The sequence below is a fragment of the Pantherophis guttatus genome, chromosome 3 (assembly GCF_059756535.1).
Source record: "Pantherophis guttatus breed Tessera chromosome 3, ASM5975653v1, whole genome shotgun sequence".
Taxonomy (NCBI): Eukaryota; Metazoa; Chordata; class Lepidosauria; order Squamata; family Colubridae; genus Pantherophis; species Pantherophis guttatus.
Window position 1 is genome coordinate 122,897,666 of NC_142065.1, and position 17,704 is coordinate 122,915,369.

The 17,704-nt window shown below is 41.5% G+C and overlaps 1 protein-coding gene and 1 long non-coding RNA gene across 2 annotated transcripts in view; one reads left to right on the top strand and one right to left on the bottom strand.

The window, feature by feature from the left end:
- Window positions 1-17,704, top strand: part of CFAP61 (cilia and flagella associated protein 61) — a 160,497-nt gene that overhangs the window by 101,611 nt on the left and 41,182 nt on the right. The window contains exons 19-21 of the mRNA XM_087891278.1: window positions 4,727-4,825; window positions 5,778-5,946; window positions 9,268-9,442. Of these exons, the coding sequence (XP_087747404.1) occupies window positions 4,727-4,825; window positions 5,778-5,946; window positions 9,268-9,442 (443 nt within the window). The remainder of the gene's footprint in view (window positions 1-4,726; window positions 4,826-5,777; window positions 5,947-9,267; window positions 9,443-17,704) is intronic.
- Window positions 4,798-5,674, bottom strand: LOC148114811 (uncharacterized). The gene is made up of 2 exons (XR_015733578.1): window positions 5,583-5,674; window positions 4,798-5,072 (listed from the first exon to the last, which is right to left on the bottom strand). It is a non-coding gene; the product is annotated as an uncharacterized LOC148114811 (long non-coding RNA).

Below are 17,704 nucleotides of genomic sequence, written 5' to 3' on the forward strand. Positions count from 1 at the left end.
CATAGTCCTCGATCTCTTTTCTCATACGGGGCCACCAGAATTGACGTCGTACCAGATGTAGTGTTTTGATGAATCCGAAATGGCCAGCAGTTTTCACGTCATGACACTTGTGTAATATATTCAACCGCAGAGCTAGGGGAACGTATATCTTGCTTCCCATACAAGCAAAACCGTTCCTGTATGTTAACGCTTGCTTATGTTCTGCTAGCCAGGGATCCGTTGCTAGAGCATTCTTTAATTCCTTCTCCCACTGGAATGGCACAGTATGGGACGTCCGGCCCACTTGTTGGACCCCCGGCATTAATGCTTGTACGACCTGTTCCCTCCTACTCTTGTACTGAGGGAGACGCGATAAAGCATCGGCCAGGAAGTTCTTACCCCCCGGGACATATTTGAGGTCAAAGTCAAAGCGTTGGAAGTATTGCGCCCATCTCACTTGCTTTGGTGACAGGCGCCTTGGGGTTTGTAGTGCTTCAAGGTTTTTATGGTCCGTCCATACCTCAAACCTTTTCCCACTGCCCTCCAATAGATGTCGCCAGGTTAGTAAAGCCCACCTAACAGCAAATGCCTCTTTTTCCCAAATAGCCCAACGCCTCTCCGTTGGGGTCAGTTTACGAGATGTGTACGCGCAAGGAACTAACCCGGTTGCTGTCGTTCGTTGCATAAGAACCGCCCCCACAGCCACATCGCTTGCATCGGCCTGTACCACGAATGGCAAAGAGGGATCTGGATGCTGCAGGATCGGAGCTTGTGAGAACAGGGTTTTCAAACCATCAAAGGCTTGTTGACATTCCGCGGACCAGACTATTACTTGACCTGGTCTTATTTTCTGGCCTGTGTCCTTTGTGCGGAGCAGGTTTGTTAATGGAAGAGCTATTTGAGCAAACGCTGGTATAAACTGGCGATAAAAATTCGCGAAACCGAGAAAGCTTTGTAATTGCTTTCGTGTTCTCGGTGCTTGCCAGTCCAGCACTGCCTGCACCTTCTTGGGATCCATTTCGACCCCATTGCCAGATATCCGATATCCCAAATAATCCAACCTTGTGCGATGGAATTCGCATTTTGACAGTTTGACGAACAGCTTCGCCTGTAACAGTTTTGCAAGTACCTGCCGTACCAATACTATATGTTCCTTCATCGTTTTGGTGTATATTAAAATGTCGTCCAAATAGACAAGAACACCGCGATAAAGAAATTCATGCAGGACCTCATTTATTACCTGCATGAAGACAGCTGGTGCCCCCTGTAACCCAAAGGGCATGACCCGAAACTTATAACTGCCCAGAGGACAGTTAAATGTGGTCTTCCATTCATCACCAGGTCTAATTCGGACTCGATAGTACGCCTCACGCAGATCTAGTTTCGTAAACACTTTACCAGTCGACAGTGTAGCCAAAAGGTCTTTCATGAGAGGCAGGGGATATAGATGTTCCACGCAAACCGCATTTAGACCCCGGAAGTCTACACACAAACGTAGCCCGCCATCCTTCTTCTCCCGGAACAAGACGGGCGCTGCCATGTGGGACCTACTGGGCTGAATGAAGCCTCTGGCCAGGTTCTTATCAATGTACCGCCTTAATTCCTCTAACTCTGGTTTTGTCATAGCGTACATGCGGGGTTTTGGCAAACGGGCACCTGGTTTCAATTCAATAGCGCAGTCTGTCGGCCGATGAGGGGGTAGTATCTCACATTCTTGTTCGTCAAAGACCGCCGACAGATCACTATATTCTACAGGGTACCCACCCGTTGGCTGTTGGTGTACAGCATCCCCAGCATTCTCTGCTCTCCCGCTTAATTCCTCTGGGACTGGATCAGGGCCAAGTCCCAGTCGTAATCTCCGATAACCGCCCTCCCACCAAATAGTCGGTCTCCACTTGTCTAGCCATGCTAGGCCAAGGATAAGGGGCTCTACCATAGTATCAACAACCACAAAGCAAATCTTTTCCCAATGGTCTCCCACCTCCAGCCGGACCGGTTCGGTTACCTGGGTAGCTGGCCTACCCCCCAACAATGATCCATCCATCTGTTCAAACCGTATGGGGACCCTTAAGGGGACCATTCGTAAACCCAGTTCCAGAGCTATAGATTTCCGCAATAAACAGCGGGTACACCCGGAATCAACAAGGGCATGCTGTGCCACCCTTCTTGCTGTCTGTAAGTGTTGTAAGACCACAGGTATCACAAAAGGTCGTATTGGGCCACTCACCATGGGGTCACCAGCTGCATCGTCGTCACTGCTGTCCGAGGCCATAGGGGTACTGCCCTGGAGCGGAAGGGATCTTGACTCTGACGCCGGCCCACGGGTAGACACCAAAGTCGGTGTAGGCGTGGCCCCTTTGGACCAGTCCGATGAAGAACGGACTCGTTCTCGACCCTTCCCTGTAGACGATGGTGGTTTGGAGGCAGCCGACACAGGAGGGACAGGACAGTCAGCTGCACGATGGCCTAGTTGGTTGCACCTGAAACATCGGATCGCACCCCTTCCAACAGGGAGGAGAGAGCGAGGAGGGGAAGATCCTACTCCCCGAGTCCCCACAGGCCTATCGCTACCACGCCGTGTGGCGGTGGGGAAACTAGCCACCCCCCGGGGTCGGAATTCTCGTAACCCTACATCAAGGTCCACCGCAGCCTTAAACCACTCTGTTAATTTCGGGGGTAGCCCTCTATACACACACGCCTGTCTCAACTCCCGATCTAGCCCTAGGCGGAATTGATGGATGAGTAACCTTTCAGGCCATGCCCGTAAGCGGCCTGCCACAGCTCGGAACTCTTTGACATATTGTCTGGCAGGCCGACCCCCCTGTTTCAACGCCACCAACTCGCCCTCCAACAATTGGGTGCGTGACTGGTCTTCAAAGCGGCAACGCAACGCCTCTAAGAAGAGGCCTACATCAGCTAATTCCTTGGCGTGGTCGCTATGTAAATCGGCGACCCAGTCTGCCGCCTCGCCGACAGAACAGTGGTGATGGCTACCACCATAGACCATTGCGACGGGAAGAGATGACCGTATAAGTCCATATAACTGAGTATCTGACTCAAAAACAATGAAACCCTATCTGGACTGCCGTCGAAGGTAGCTTGTAGGGGAGGAGGGCCCCACAGCTGCTGCTGGTTGTGCCATGGGCCAGGACCCCAGCCGGGACCCGGGGCTGTTGGTCTAACATTTTGAGCATCCCTGGCACCGCTCCTGCGATGGCTGCTTCTTAGCTGACGGCTGTGTCCTTGCGGCCCCTGCTGGTCAGAGCGTGGGCCCCTTGCCCTGTCTCCATCCCCTCCCTGACCCCGTACATGCCCTGTATGGGATACGGTCTGGGTGGAACTAGACGCTCCTTGGTCACGATATTCGAGCCGTGGCGTCTCCTCCCCAATACGTAATTTTGGGCTTGCCAGACGGAAACGCGACTCCGAGGCGCTATGAGACGCCCTTTGTCCCTGCCAGGGGCGTGCCTCCGGTATCCATGGCTGCCAAGAGGGGGCGTCCCGGAAGCTTGCCTCACCAAACTTCTCCCTTAACACGTCCAACGTGGACGCCCCCAGTCCGGTCGAATAGCTCATGTCGTATTCATCTTCCTCTGTCCACCTCCGTTCCCTCCACCCTTGGAATGACGCGCTGCCCAGATTAGGAGGGGATGACGACCACTGGCTCAACGAGTCTCTCTCACCTCGCAGACGGCACTCGTCCCCATGGAGGTCAACAGCGCCTGCCGGGGGTGTGGCCTCTTTCGGGCGTACAACCGTCAATTCCAGCTCTTCAGACGCTGGGGTCTCCGACAAGCCCTCCATGTCCGCATCCAACTCCTCCTCGGTCGCCGGGGACTCAGCCGCTGCGCCCTCTGCCATGCCGCTGACCACCGCCAAAAGCGAGGAGGTACAACGCCGACTTTTCTGTCAACGATGCGTTACATGTCCGTGTGGGCAAGGCGAAAGGAGCACGCGTAGCCCAGGCTTGCTGCAACTTCTTTATTAATTATGCCTTCACACGCTGCACGACAAAGCTGACGGTATACGGATACATGCAAAGTCGGCGTTGGGAGCGGCTGCCTCCCAACCCCCTTTAAATAGCGCGCCGTATGGTAATTCTGACCACCGCCCTTCCGGGCTTCATGCGCATGCGCTACCGGCTGCCGTCCCATTACGGCAGGAAGGTAAACATTACTCCCTCTCCCCGGCCGCCACCGTGACCGACCGCCTTAAATAACACCCCCACCACCGTGTAGTAACGTAGATGGTCTCCGACGCCACACACACCCCCTCAAGCCACCCCGTCTGGCCACCATCAACTGGAGCGGTTGAGTCCTCGATCCTAGCAGCGAGGTAAGGTGTCGAGTGGATCGTGACAGGTGTCGAGTGGATCGCGACACACATGATCACAGGAACTGCAACCAGTCAAAAATGCCAGCCAGTTGCCAAGTGCCTGAATTGTGATCACATGATTATGGGGGTGGAGCAACAGTTGTAAATTAAAATTTAAGTTGTAATATTATTTTCAGAGGCCATCATTAAGCAAACAGTTGTAAGTCAAGGACTACGTGTAGCAGCAGCTATCACTACTGTTACTACTATTATTGGCATCAAAATAGTTTGTGAAAGTTGATATAAATGCTGGCGCATATTTGCATAAAATATGATTTCTGAGCAGTTGACATTTCAATTGCCTATGAATAATATGAATTAAAAATAACTGAAGTAAATTTGTATAACATTTTGATGTTCTGTTTTTTTGTAGCCCACACCTGAAATTCAACAACCTTACATTGATTTCAGCTCATGGCCTTCCAGGGAAAGATGAATCAAATAATCTGCATAAGCATTTTTTAATTAACAGGTGCGTTTGGAGCAGCGATGAAATCCAAATTTTTTTACTACCAGTTCTGTGGGCGTGGCTTGGTGGGCGTGGCTTGGTGGGCATGACAGGGGAAGAATATTGCAAAATCTGCATTCCCTCCCCACTCTGGGGCCAGCCAGAGGTGGTATTTGCCGGTTCTCCGAACTGCTCAAAATTTCCGCTACCGGTTCTCCAGAACCTGTCAGAACCTGCTGGATTTCACCCCTGGTTTGGAGTATTTTCAGTACTGCCAAAAAGACAAACATAAACATTATTTTAAAATGGTAAAATATACTTCTGATGCTATAAGTATATTTATATAGTAAATGAGGAATTAATCAAATTTAGTTTCTAACATTTGTACTCCCCTTGTAACAGATTCAGGTATTGTCTTTTGCTAAATTACTATCCTTGTTTTGCCTTTAAAAACTATAGCAATGCCTTCAGTAATTTTTTCCTCTTTTTAGCAAAAGTAGCAAAAAAGGGAGAAAACAGAATAGAGATGAAATAAGAGGAAACTATTCTTGAAATGAAAAAGAAAACTGAGTGAACTTTAAGCTAGCCTTTGTTTATGCTATGGGTGTCCAACCTTGGCAACCTTAAAACCAGCCCGCATGGCTGCTGGGGTATTCTGAGAATTGAAGTCCACAAGCCTTAAAAGTTGCCAAAGTTGGATACCCCTGGTTTATGCATTACAGTTTTGTAACAGCTATGTCTGCACCAATCTGCATCTCTTGCTAATCCATTATTTTCTTACCAGCAAATATAAGCACCTCCTTCCAATTCCAATTCATGTGTCTTCCTGTGGGGGTAATATAATTCCTTACTATGGACTTCAGTAAATTTTCTGAAAGGGAACAAGAAGACTTGATTATGGGATTTTAATAAATTTACCAGAATATAATTAATAATTACATTCAATTACTAAAATGAACTTGCTGTTTCTTCACAGTTATTGTTTTAATGAAGATGATTATGCACTGATGTCACTTGGTTCATGGATTAATGTTGTGGCTGGAAAAATGATTGCTATAAACAGGTCTGCAAAACATATAACAGTTTCCAAGGAGAAAAAAGTGCCATATGATCATCTCATTCTCTGCACTGGCCAACAGTATCAGGTAAGTCCAAATATTGAGGCAGCACTCCCATACCTAGTTAAATGGGAAAAATTTTCATTGAACTCAGATTAATTTATATTGCATATATAATAATAAGTTTGGAAATTTGTTTTTTCCTATCCAAAATATTTTTTAATCCTATTTTTATCCTCTTTTTAGTTATATACCATGTTCAAGGTTGTGATCCCATGCTTAATTGAACAAATAATTTCAGAAATAGTCTATAAGAATCAAAAACAATGTCTGTTAGTAAAAATCATCATGCTGAATTCAATATAAGCAGTTGTAATTTATAGCTTTTTAGAAATCTTATGAAAATCTCAGAATCAGTCCCAGATTTAGATAATCTATCAACAAATGAGAGCCTGTGCTACACAATTCCATACTGTTGCAGCATAAGAAGCATAAGAGTTCATCTTTGAGATGATTTGATTTATTTGACAAATCTAGCAGTGATGGAATTCCAAGACTCCTCAACAAACAAGTTGCTACACTTAACTATTTATTCTTATTAAACAATTTAGATCCTTGTTTCAGAGATAGATCTTTCCTTACCAGATTCCTTAATGTCTTCAACAAAGGCAGATTTTCTATTCTACTCCTTTCATTGGAAAAGTTCTTTAAAATTCAAGGAGATATTCAGAGATGTATCTGCTTGGAAAATAGCCCATATTAAATTGTACAGCACAATCAAACATAGAAAATGTTTTATGACATTTTGTACTATGTCATAAATGTTTTATGTTAGTTTTTATGTCATAAAATATTCATAAAAGTTGTCAAATTTCAATACCAGATTATTTTATTTTATGGGCCCTGGAATTGTTAATGGTTGGGCACTGTTTTCAAGTGAATAAACTAGACATCAATTCTCTTCTTACCTGTATGCCAGATTCCCTGCTGACTCTTTCTGAGATTGATAGTGGAGTTTGAGCAAGAAGTGTGGCTGAAGTGTTGAGGATGACTACAAAACCATTTGAAACTGAACATTTTAGGTCTTCTTCTTGCAATATCAATGACCATACCTCAAGTGGTTTTTAGAGTTGAAAACAATACAGTTCCCATAGGGATAGATTTCTGCATCCCTGAGGTAGGGCCTCATGTATCTATTTCTCTTGAAGAATCTTTTTCTCTGCTTGTTGCAGAATGGTAATGTGATCCCAGCCTTCCACGTTATCAAGATTACTTACTTTTAGTCAAGCAACATTGCCTTCTGTTCTCCTCCAAACACTGCCCCAGGGTTGTAAATGGATGTAAATGGATATGAGTTATCACTCATATATGTGATGCAGAGAGATGACAAAAAAGTAAATTGCTTCCCGTGATGGTGGTTTTTTGAGTAGCTATTTGTGAATTCACACACTGCACTGTCTGTCTTCAATAGATAACATAATTTAGCAAGCATTCTTACTTTTATAAGCCTGATATGAGAAGGAACAGAGGAGAAAAAGAATGACAAATGTGAGCATATTTTTAAAAAGCAACTAGGAAGGTAGTTATCCAATTCTTGTAGTTGAAAAAGCTGGTTATACCTCTATAACTTTAGTTTAAATAGAGATGCTTTAATAAGTGAAACAAAAAAAAATCCTTTTATTGCCTGCATTCATTCCTCCACCTTCATTTTTTACACATTTCTGCCAACAATGGACAAGCTTCTTAAAGCCACTTTTCTTACTGGATCCTGACAGTCCTTTTTACCTTTTCATTTTAGTCAAACAGATGGTCACAAAAATATCCCATTAGTTTTGGGGAAATGTGTCATATGTCATCTATAGCAAATAAGGAATGTTGCTGAGATGCAAAGGCCTCTTGTGTGGCCTGTGAGGTGTGTGGCCTAGAATTATCATATTGCAGCTGAATTTTCTTCTTATGAAATGGCAATCTTGAAATCAATTTCATTTTGAGATATTAATCAACTATCTTTAACTTGTTCCTCTTAAACTGAGGAGTTTACACTGAGTTACACTGAGTCAGAGTAACTTGTAGACTTACATGTCAGGAAAATAGGAACACAACTTTTTCTCATAATAATCTCTTGTCAATTAAAAGAGAATAACTAATGCTAAAGAACATGACAAAGCTTCTAGTGCATCAGTACTACCAACTAAGAACACTGAAAGCATTATTTTTTATTCAACCCTTGCAATTTTTCAGTACGTGAAATCTCTTCAACCAGAAGTTGTTCCAAAGAACTGGGTGGAAAATGTTAGTTTTAGCCAGTTGTTTTGTTTTGTTTTATTTTGCTTCATCTCAGCAGACTACTTCTCTGGAAATACTTCAGCAGGGGCTTGACAACATCCATTTGCAATAGTTTAATAAAGGACTCCTCAAACTTTCTATCCATAAATTGCATTTTTAAAGGGCTTTGATATAATTAATTACCCAAAGTGGTTGCTGAAAAGGCAAGATTATTCACAAACTATACTTATTTTCCAGTGGTGGGTTGCTACTGGTTTGCCCTGGATTGGGCGTACCGGTAGCAGCGGTGGTGGGAGGCACTACCCACCCACCCGGATGTCTCTGCACATGAGCAGAAGCGTCACGCGTACACGCGAGCACCCACAAGAGAACAGGTAGCGGTTGAAATTGAAACCCACTACTGATATTTTCTCTCATGAGAATAGGAAGTGAGACAAAATAAGGAAAATATTTAAAATAGCAGAAAATGGAGAAGAAAACAGAGAAGCTGGGGAAATGAAGGGAGTAAAGAAGAAATTATATTGCAATTGAATGAAAAAAAATCACTTAATTCTCTTGCAAAGGGAAGAGATGTGCACAGTAAAGAAAACTCAATCTAACATCAAAAGTTCAATTGTTCTCTATATTTTTTATCGTAGATCCTGGATGAAGAAGGGCTAGTCTCCAATATCCTTTCAAATTTTAGTTTTCATTCTTGAGATGAGACAAATTTAGAGTATCACTGAAAATAAGTGTAAGACTAGCTTGTATAATTTACAGTAAATGTGATGTGGGTCTTTCTTAATTTGCCTCAATATTTTGAACTAATATTACAATAATAACAATAATAACATCTGTTAAAATCTGTATTTTGCCTGTAGACCTAAAGACCTAGATTCATTTGTCAAGTACCTATAACATCAATATTTTTCTGTAATTAAAATATGTTTATTTGCTCAGCCAGATGTAGCACATTTCCTCTTCTATGGATTGGCTGTTGAGTTACTGCTTGCTTAGTAATTTTATAGCTCATTTATTATAAAAATATGAATTGCTGAAGCAGAATATATTTTAATAAATATTGGTATCTGTGAGAAAATTAGAATGATATGATAAATAATATTTATTTATCTATAAATATAGGTCCCATGTCCTAGTGGTGCAGATATCAAAAAATTATTAACCAACAGAGAGGTATCAACAAATTATAAACAAAGATACATAGGAGTAGTGCCCTCCAATCTTTTTATTATTTCTGATGATGAAGATGCATTAGCAGCAATGAAGTGGCTAAAAGAAAAAGTGATTGATTCCACAGGTAACAGTCTTACCAATTCTACTACATGAAGACAGTAGAGGTTTATGTATTTCTTGGCAAGTTGCATCTCCATTTCTAGCATATAATTATAGCTTAATTAATCCTTGCAAACTGTTTCATCTGCTCTTATTTATTGTACAGATTAATTTACAATGTAAAGATTAATTTACAATGTCAGTTTTGGAGACATTTATATTTCTTGCCTGGAACAAAGATTGAAAAGAAGAATTACCTATAATTGCTTTATGAAATTAGATTAACTGAAATGAAAGACCTAAGCACAAAGTCTGGGATTGTTAATTAACATATGAGATAGTAATATCATTAAATATGTTTTGTAGCTAGACACAAGTTTTTTTTAGACTGAAAAAGCTGAAAAAAAAGAAAATTGGTCTTTTGGGGATTTAATGTAGAACTATCTGCATACTGTAAAAGGTACTACAGTTGGCTAATACCATGCGTGTTATGTTTATATGGATACAAATGCACCCTTTCATTAAGTTGCATTGATTTACCTGATTTACCAAGGCGGCTTCTATATTTGGCTTGGGTTCTGTAAATCTACCTATATTTGCAGTACCCAGAAATGGAATGGCATTACAAAAATATTCAAAGCAAGGAATGGAGCAAAATATATAGCCACATAGTTGGACATAAAACATAACCTGAACCTTGTATTCAGCTTGTGTTTTCTGAGGTTGTAGGTGCCACTGATTGCACCTACTTCTGTCTGCCTCAGAAGTGTTCCTTTTGTCAACACCACAGTTCAGTTTTCTTTCAGTGACTATTGGTACAATTGGAGGAGGGAATGGTATCTTCTGACCTGGAATTAGGCAATTAGACCGTTTTTCACACTTGCAAACATTGCAGCACCCCCATGGTCATATGATAAAATTAAGATGCTTGGCAACTGATTCATATTTATGATGGTGTGCTAGGGTCACATTTTGTAACCATCTGAGCAAAGTCAATGGGAAAGCCAGATTCATTTAACAACAGTGTGACTAACTTAACAACTGGGGCAAGAAAGGTCGTGAAATGGGGCAAAACTCACTTAACAAGTATGTTACTTAGCAACAGAAATTTTTGGCTCAATTGTGGTTGTAAATCGAGGGCAACCTATAATTGTTTCTTTTGCAACTAGTTCAGAAGTAAGTAGCTGCTAACAGCTGCTTGTTTTTTCTTATGAGGTCCCTTATTTCCATGTTGGAAATAGCATTGAGTGTGCATTAATTCACTCCTCCAGTGGAGTTCCAATGTGGATATACAATATCATTTCATATGCCCATTCATGATGACATGATTGTATGTTGATTTTTGTGAAACTAAACAGAATACTTTTTATACCTTGCTTTGTTTATTGCAAGCGTGATGAATAGATTTACTTGTTCAGATATGTCTTTTATTTGGGGAACCAAGTCTTACCTGTTGCTCCTTTTGTGGAGCAAATGATGGGATATGATACTGTACAATCTCCTGCTCTTTTATCTGCAATTGCAGAAAAGATGCCTTATTAATCTGTCTTGTTTCTCGGCTTAATTCATTTGATTGTTAGGAAAAGACTGCTCCTGCATTGACAAATCCGGTCAATTCAGTCCCATTTACTAATGACTTATTCTGTTAGATCTGTCCTTTTGGGACCTGAGAGACAGAATGCATTCTGTGGGGGAAGAAAAGGAAAACTGCCCTTACTTTTTATTCTGACTTAATAGTATGCATTTAGTGAGCAGTGCCATGTGTGCATCCTTTGTCTGTGTGCTTGTGTGCATGTACTGTACATCTGCACACAAGTATAACATTTATAGAACACATATTTGCTCCCTTCATGCAATCCACCGAACAATCCCCCAAGTTTAGGTGATGAAGAAAGGCTGTGTTTACATATACACTAAACCAAATTCTGTTGTGCCATCTTACCCAAAATTGATGGGTGCTGCTGTGTTGTATAAATTTATAAATTATAGTGATTTGAATGCAGCTTTTATTTAATTATTTTTTAAATTTATGTTGACATGCAAAAAACCCCTATAATTCCAACAAGAAAAAAGATACTGATTGATTCATTGAACAAAAAAAAGTCCCTAGATATATTATAATCATTAAAAATTTGATAAAGAAAAACTAATTAACAAAGGGGGGAAAGATTGATATAATAATCAGGCACATAAAATGAATTCAACCCTAAACTTATTATTAAATCTGGACTATATAAATATTTCTTTATCTCATTTTTAGGACAAAGGAATTTTTGAAAAAATAGACAGAATACTTATATCCTGATCCATTTTAAAATATTCTTTGAGTGTCCAATAAATACAACAAAATATTTTTGATGAATTAATTTAAATTATAAAAAGTATGTTTTACATTTCTTAACTCATGAATCCCTTAAAAACTTTGGATATTCCAATTCTTTGTCTATACCTACAAAGATCAAAAGTTACTTTTTCATCACTATCATAATTGTGAATGGTTGCTGTCCAAGGCAGTGACTAAACAAGCACTATTTGTACCACCTAGTATTGGCTGATTTATAATTATTAAATTTCCCAGTTGTAGTCACTAAAGCATAGTCTGAGATTGCACTGGAACATACTGAAGAATCCCTAAATTGATTCACGAAGGCAGAACAAATGCAAATATAATCTATCTAAAATCATGTTGATATCCGTGTCTCTCAGATCTTCTGATAGTCCTAAATTGAGGTGAAATCTCCAGCATAAATTATATATTAGTAGTTGTAGAATATAATTTAGAAAAAAGCTTTGAATTATGTCAGTAATATTCTTAATGGGCCATAAAAGTTAATTAGAGCAATAGTGACAGTAGCTATCTTTGGCACCACAAAAATAATGAATCTTTCAAGTTGCAGCGTTGATATACCACATGAGTTTATTTTGCTTTTAGCTACCGATATGCTTTATTTGAATATCAATTAATATTGGTTTGTCCATTCCCAATCCTATGTCTCAAAAAGAGGTTTCATTTGATAGACTATGTATTTCTTGTAAAGTAATGTTCTCGGAAAGTATAATTTCAACTTGCTGCAAATTGTTCCTTTTTAATAGCTAATACTATAACTGTTATTCAACAGAGAAATACAAATTCTATAAAGATCCATGGTGGCCAAAACTATTGTAAATCTTTTGACCTCATGTCCAAGAGACAGGCAAAAAAAAAAAAAAAAAAATAGATTGTTTGTAAAGGGGGTTCTAGATAAAACATAACTTTACGTACATGGTATTTCAATTTGGTAGTTTGTCTCTAAAAATGTAAAAGCTGGTCTCTGGTATTATAATGTATTGGTTATAGGGGAAGACATAGTGGAGGATTTCCTGAATGCATTCTTCCATGTAATTAAATAAAGATTTCTGCTGCTTAGTATCAAAGGTGGATTGTTTCTAATTATTTCTGGTGAGTTGCCCATGTATTTTAATTAGTAGAGTTTGTAGATTTGTAATACATTACATGAGGTTGATCCTTTTCTTCTAATTCAGTAGCAATTATTCTCTTCAAGGTTTCCAAAACTTTTTCAAATTAACCAACATGCACTTTCCTAGTTTTAACATTTTCATGGATCGTAAGTATGCCAGTTTCCAAATTTGTGAATGTATTGTTTCCAAATTTGTGAACGTATTGTCCATTTGTTTAGAAATTGATTGGATTTTTACCATTGATTTGAAAGTTTGCCCCCCCTCAAGAAGCAGTACATTAGAGAATCATTTTGGTATACAGGATAGGACAGGACAGGAGAGGACAGAACAGAATGGAAACTTTATTGTCACTTGAAATGTACACTAATCAGCATACATTAAAATGAAATTTTGTTGCATTCAGCTCTCAAAAGATAACCATTATGCATATACCCACACACACATAGATATATGACACAGAGAGACATCACAGTCCAATTCAGATGTATACATATACATGGCGAAAAAAAAGAATCCTGCGAGTTTACAAGACGGATGGCGTAAGGAACAAAGTTGTTACAGAATCTAGTAATCCTGCTGTAGATATTTTGAAACCTCCTCCCAGAGGGGAGCAACAGAAACAGACTGCAAAGTATGTGTGGGGGGTCTCTAACAATGCTTTGAGCTCTAAGCACATAGCACTTATAAGTGGTATCCTGAATAACGGGAAGTGAGCTTCCTATAATCTTCTCAGCTATCCTTACCATTCTCTGTATGGACCTTCTATCTGAGACATTGCTACCACCAAACCAAACAGTGATGCAGTTTATTAAAAATGCATTTATGAGTTCTCTGGTCATGGAAAGGCATTGTCTTAGATATCTAGGACCAGAGTCGTGTAGACTTTTATTATAGTGACCAGCACCTTGACATGTACTAAAAAAAATCCACTGTCAGTTAGTGCAGTTCCTGAAGCAGAAATATCACATTGAAGTTTTAAAATAGGCTAGTGAGCATACAAGAGTGATTTTGTAGTACAGCCCCATATAGAACAAATTATACTATAGGTAGACTTCACCTACCAACTGTCTTGTTTATTCACCATTCAAAAATGTAGCAGTTTTAAAAATCTACAACTTTATGACCAATCTTCACCCTTATGACCATCACAGAGACCTGCAGTCATGTGATTGCCATTTGTATGCTTCCCAACCAGCTTTTGACAAGCAGAATTAATGTAGGACATGGAAGTAAAATCGCAAGTCACAGTCACATGATGTCTCATTTGTGATACAACTTTTGAAGCAGAATTTGGTAACTAAAGCTGATGTCACCATGGTTTGAAAAATAAATTATAAATATTTTCTAATCTACAAAGAAACATATTTAGAAGTAAAATCCAGAGTTAAATACAGGTGACAAATTTAATCATAAAATCAGCAGTATGAAATTTATAACTCACAATTTCAGTTGTTCCAGAGACAAAGTAACTTATTTCTAGTAAGACTGAAGACAGAATGTTAAAACATGCTAAAGTAAAGGACCTACAGTATTTTGCAGTAACACATCTATATAGAAACTTAGGATGGGACAAAAAAATTCCCTTTTAAATAAAAGGGAAGTACCTAACATTCTCTCTGCAAACTGATATCCATTATTTGCTACTTGATAAATTCTTTAGCTTTGGTAAAACTGAAAAGTGCATGGCTATTTTAGTTAGGCTTTGTAAATTTACCTCCATAATCTTATTCCAGACTGAGGAAATAAATCTAATACTGTCAGTCAGGATGAGTCCTTGGGGAAAAATGTTAATCTAAATCAATAGATCTTAGATCTACTTAGATTTAAGCCACAGTAATTTAGCTTTATTCATTATTTGTTTTCATACTTTTTGCATTACTTTTCATTTGCAAATATCAAAGTTATTTAGAACAATATAATATAGTTAAAACTAAATATAGAGGATAAAGTTCAAAAATGGCTTTTTAAAAGTCAACATTGAATTACTAGGTCAGCTGACAACATCAAAGGAAAATCTAAGCAAATAAATCTAAGCAAATAAATCTAAGCAAATAAATAATAAGGAGCCGGTAAGATGGTTCCGCCCCAGGCGCCTGATGGAGCCTGAGAGGTTCCAGATGGAGCTTGGGCCATTCCCTGAGGCTCTGGCTCATGCCTCGACTGGAGACCTAGTGGCTGCCTGGGACAGGGCGGCCACTGGAGCTCTGGATCGGGTCGTGCCTTTGCGGCCTCTGACCCGGCGCCGATCTCTTCTGGCTCCTTGGTTCACTGAGGAGCTAAGGGAGATGAAGCGCCGGAAAAGACACCTAGAGAGTAGTTGGAGGGCCAGTCTTTCTGAATCTGAACGGACACTGGTAAGATCTCATATTAAGAATTACCTAGTGGTGATAAAAGCAGCAAAATGTAATTATTTTGCTGCTCTTATTGCGTCATCAGAGAACCCCCCAGCCGCCCTGTTTAGGGTGACCCGCTCCTTGCTCCACCAGAGAGCGCGGGAGGACCCCTTGGAGGGTAGAGCTGAGGACTTTGTACAGTACCTGCATGACAAAATCACTCAGATTCGGGAAGGTCTGGACTCCGACTGGGTAGTTGCAGGAGGGATGACGGAGGCAGGTCTTGAGAATGTTATCTGGGATGAGTTTGATCCTGTGACTCCTGATGATGTGGACAGGATTCTGGGTAGACTGAACGCGACCACATGTTTGTTGGACCCCCTCCTGGTTAGTGCTGGCTTCTCGGGAGGTGACACGAGGCTGGCTCCAGGGGATTATAAATGCTTCATTGAGTGAGGGTGACTTCCCCGCCGCCTTGAAAGAGGCGGTGGTAAGGCCTTTCCTCAAGAAGCCTTGCCTGGACCCGGCAGTGTTGTCTAATTATCGTCCGGTCTCCAACCTTCGCTTTGTGGCGAAGGTTGTTGAGAGTGTGGTTGCGCGACAGCTCCCCCAGCACCTGAATGAAACGTCGTATCTGGATCCATTCCAGTCGGGCTTCAGGCCTAGGTACAGCACGGAAACGGCATTGGTCGCGTTGGTTGATGATCTCTGGAGGGCTCAGGACAGAGGGCTCTGTCCTGGTCCTATTAGATCTCTCAGCGGCTTTTGATACCATCAACCATGGTATCATGCTGCACCAGTTGGAAGAGTTAGGGGTGGGGGGCACTGTATTGCAGTGGTTCTCCTCCTTTCTCTCCGACCGGTTGCAGTCTGTGTTGGCAGGGGGGCAGAGGTCGACCCCGAGGCGCCTCATATGTGGGGTGCCACAAGGGTTGGTCCTCTTGCCCCTTCTGTTCAACATTTATGTAAAGCCGCTGGGCGAGATCATCCGGTTTCGGGATGAAGTACCATCTGACAATACTCAGCTGTGCACCTCCACCCCGGACCACCCCAACGATGCCCTTGAAGTGATGTCCCAGTGCCTGGAGGCCGTGCGGATCTGGATGGGGAGAAACAGGCTCAGGCTCAACCCATCCAAGACCGAGTGGCTGTGGTTTCCGACGTCCCGATATAGTCAGTTGGTGCCATCACTGACTATTGGGGGCGAATAGCTGGCCCCCACAGAGAGGGCTCGCAACTTGGGCGTCCTCCTGGATTCATGGCTGTCTTTAGAAGACCATCTGACGGCCGTGACCGGGAGGATTTTTTATCAGGTTCGCCTGATTCGCCAGTTGCGTCCCTTTCTGGATCGGGACTCGTTACGCACGGTCATTCATGCCTGGACTACTGCAACGCTCTCTACATGGGGCTCCCCTTGAGGAGCACCCGGAGGCTCCAACTGGTGCAGAGTGCGGCCGCGCGGGTGGTTATGGGAGCGACATGGCGTTCCCATGTAACACCTCTCCTGCACAAGCTGCACTGGCTCCCGGTGGTCTTCCGTGTGCGCTTCAAGGTCTTGGTTACCACCTTTAGAGCGCTCCATGGCTTAGGACCTGGTTATCTACGAGACCGCCTGCTGCCACCAGTAGCCTCCCACCGGCCAGTACGCTCTCATAGAGAGGGGCTCCTCCGGATGCCGTCGGCCAAACAATGTCGACTGGCGGTCCCCAGGGGGAGAGCCTTCTCTATGGGGGCACCTACTAACTGGAATGAGCTCCCCCCGGAGATATGGAGGATCCCGGATCTACGCACCTTCCGCCGCGCTCTTAAAACCTTTTTATTCCATCAGGCTGGCCTGGCGTAATTTTTCCCTTTTTTCCCTTTTAAAATACAAATTTTAAATTGGTTTTAATTTATTGGGGTGTTTTAAATTTGTCTTCAGCCAAATTATTTAATTCGGTTTTATTCTGTTTTTAAATTTTGTATTTATGTGTTTTTATCTTGTGGCTGTTCACCGCCCTGAGACCTTTGGGAGTAGGACAGTATACAAATCAAATAAAACATAAACATAAACATAAGCAAATAAATCAGTTTCCAATTTTTGGTAACAGCTCTCTATTTTTGGAATTCACTGACTCTCCAAATAAAGTTTCTTCTACAATGTGGGCACCAATACAGAGATTGTTTGTCTACATACCCCAGCTGACTGAATGTCAGTAAGCCATAGTCTGATCAGTAGATCATCCTCTCCTCATTGTAAGGACCAGACAGGCCACGGTGGAAGGAAACAATATATAACAGTATATAATAAACAACTATGTGTTGAGGGAAAGCTTCACTTTACAGTACAGTATTTACCAAATTTCAATTTCTTTAGATTTCATATGCAATAACTTTGATGCCCATCATGTTGGATAGAGAAGATTAGAATTGCAGCCCAACATTTCTGTGGTTAAGTTAGTGAAAATTGCTGCAGACGTCCATTAATATCTTATGTTCTGGTACCTCTATTTTGT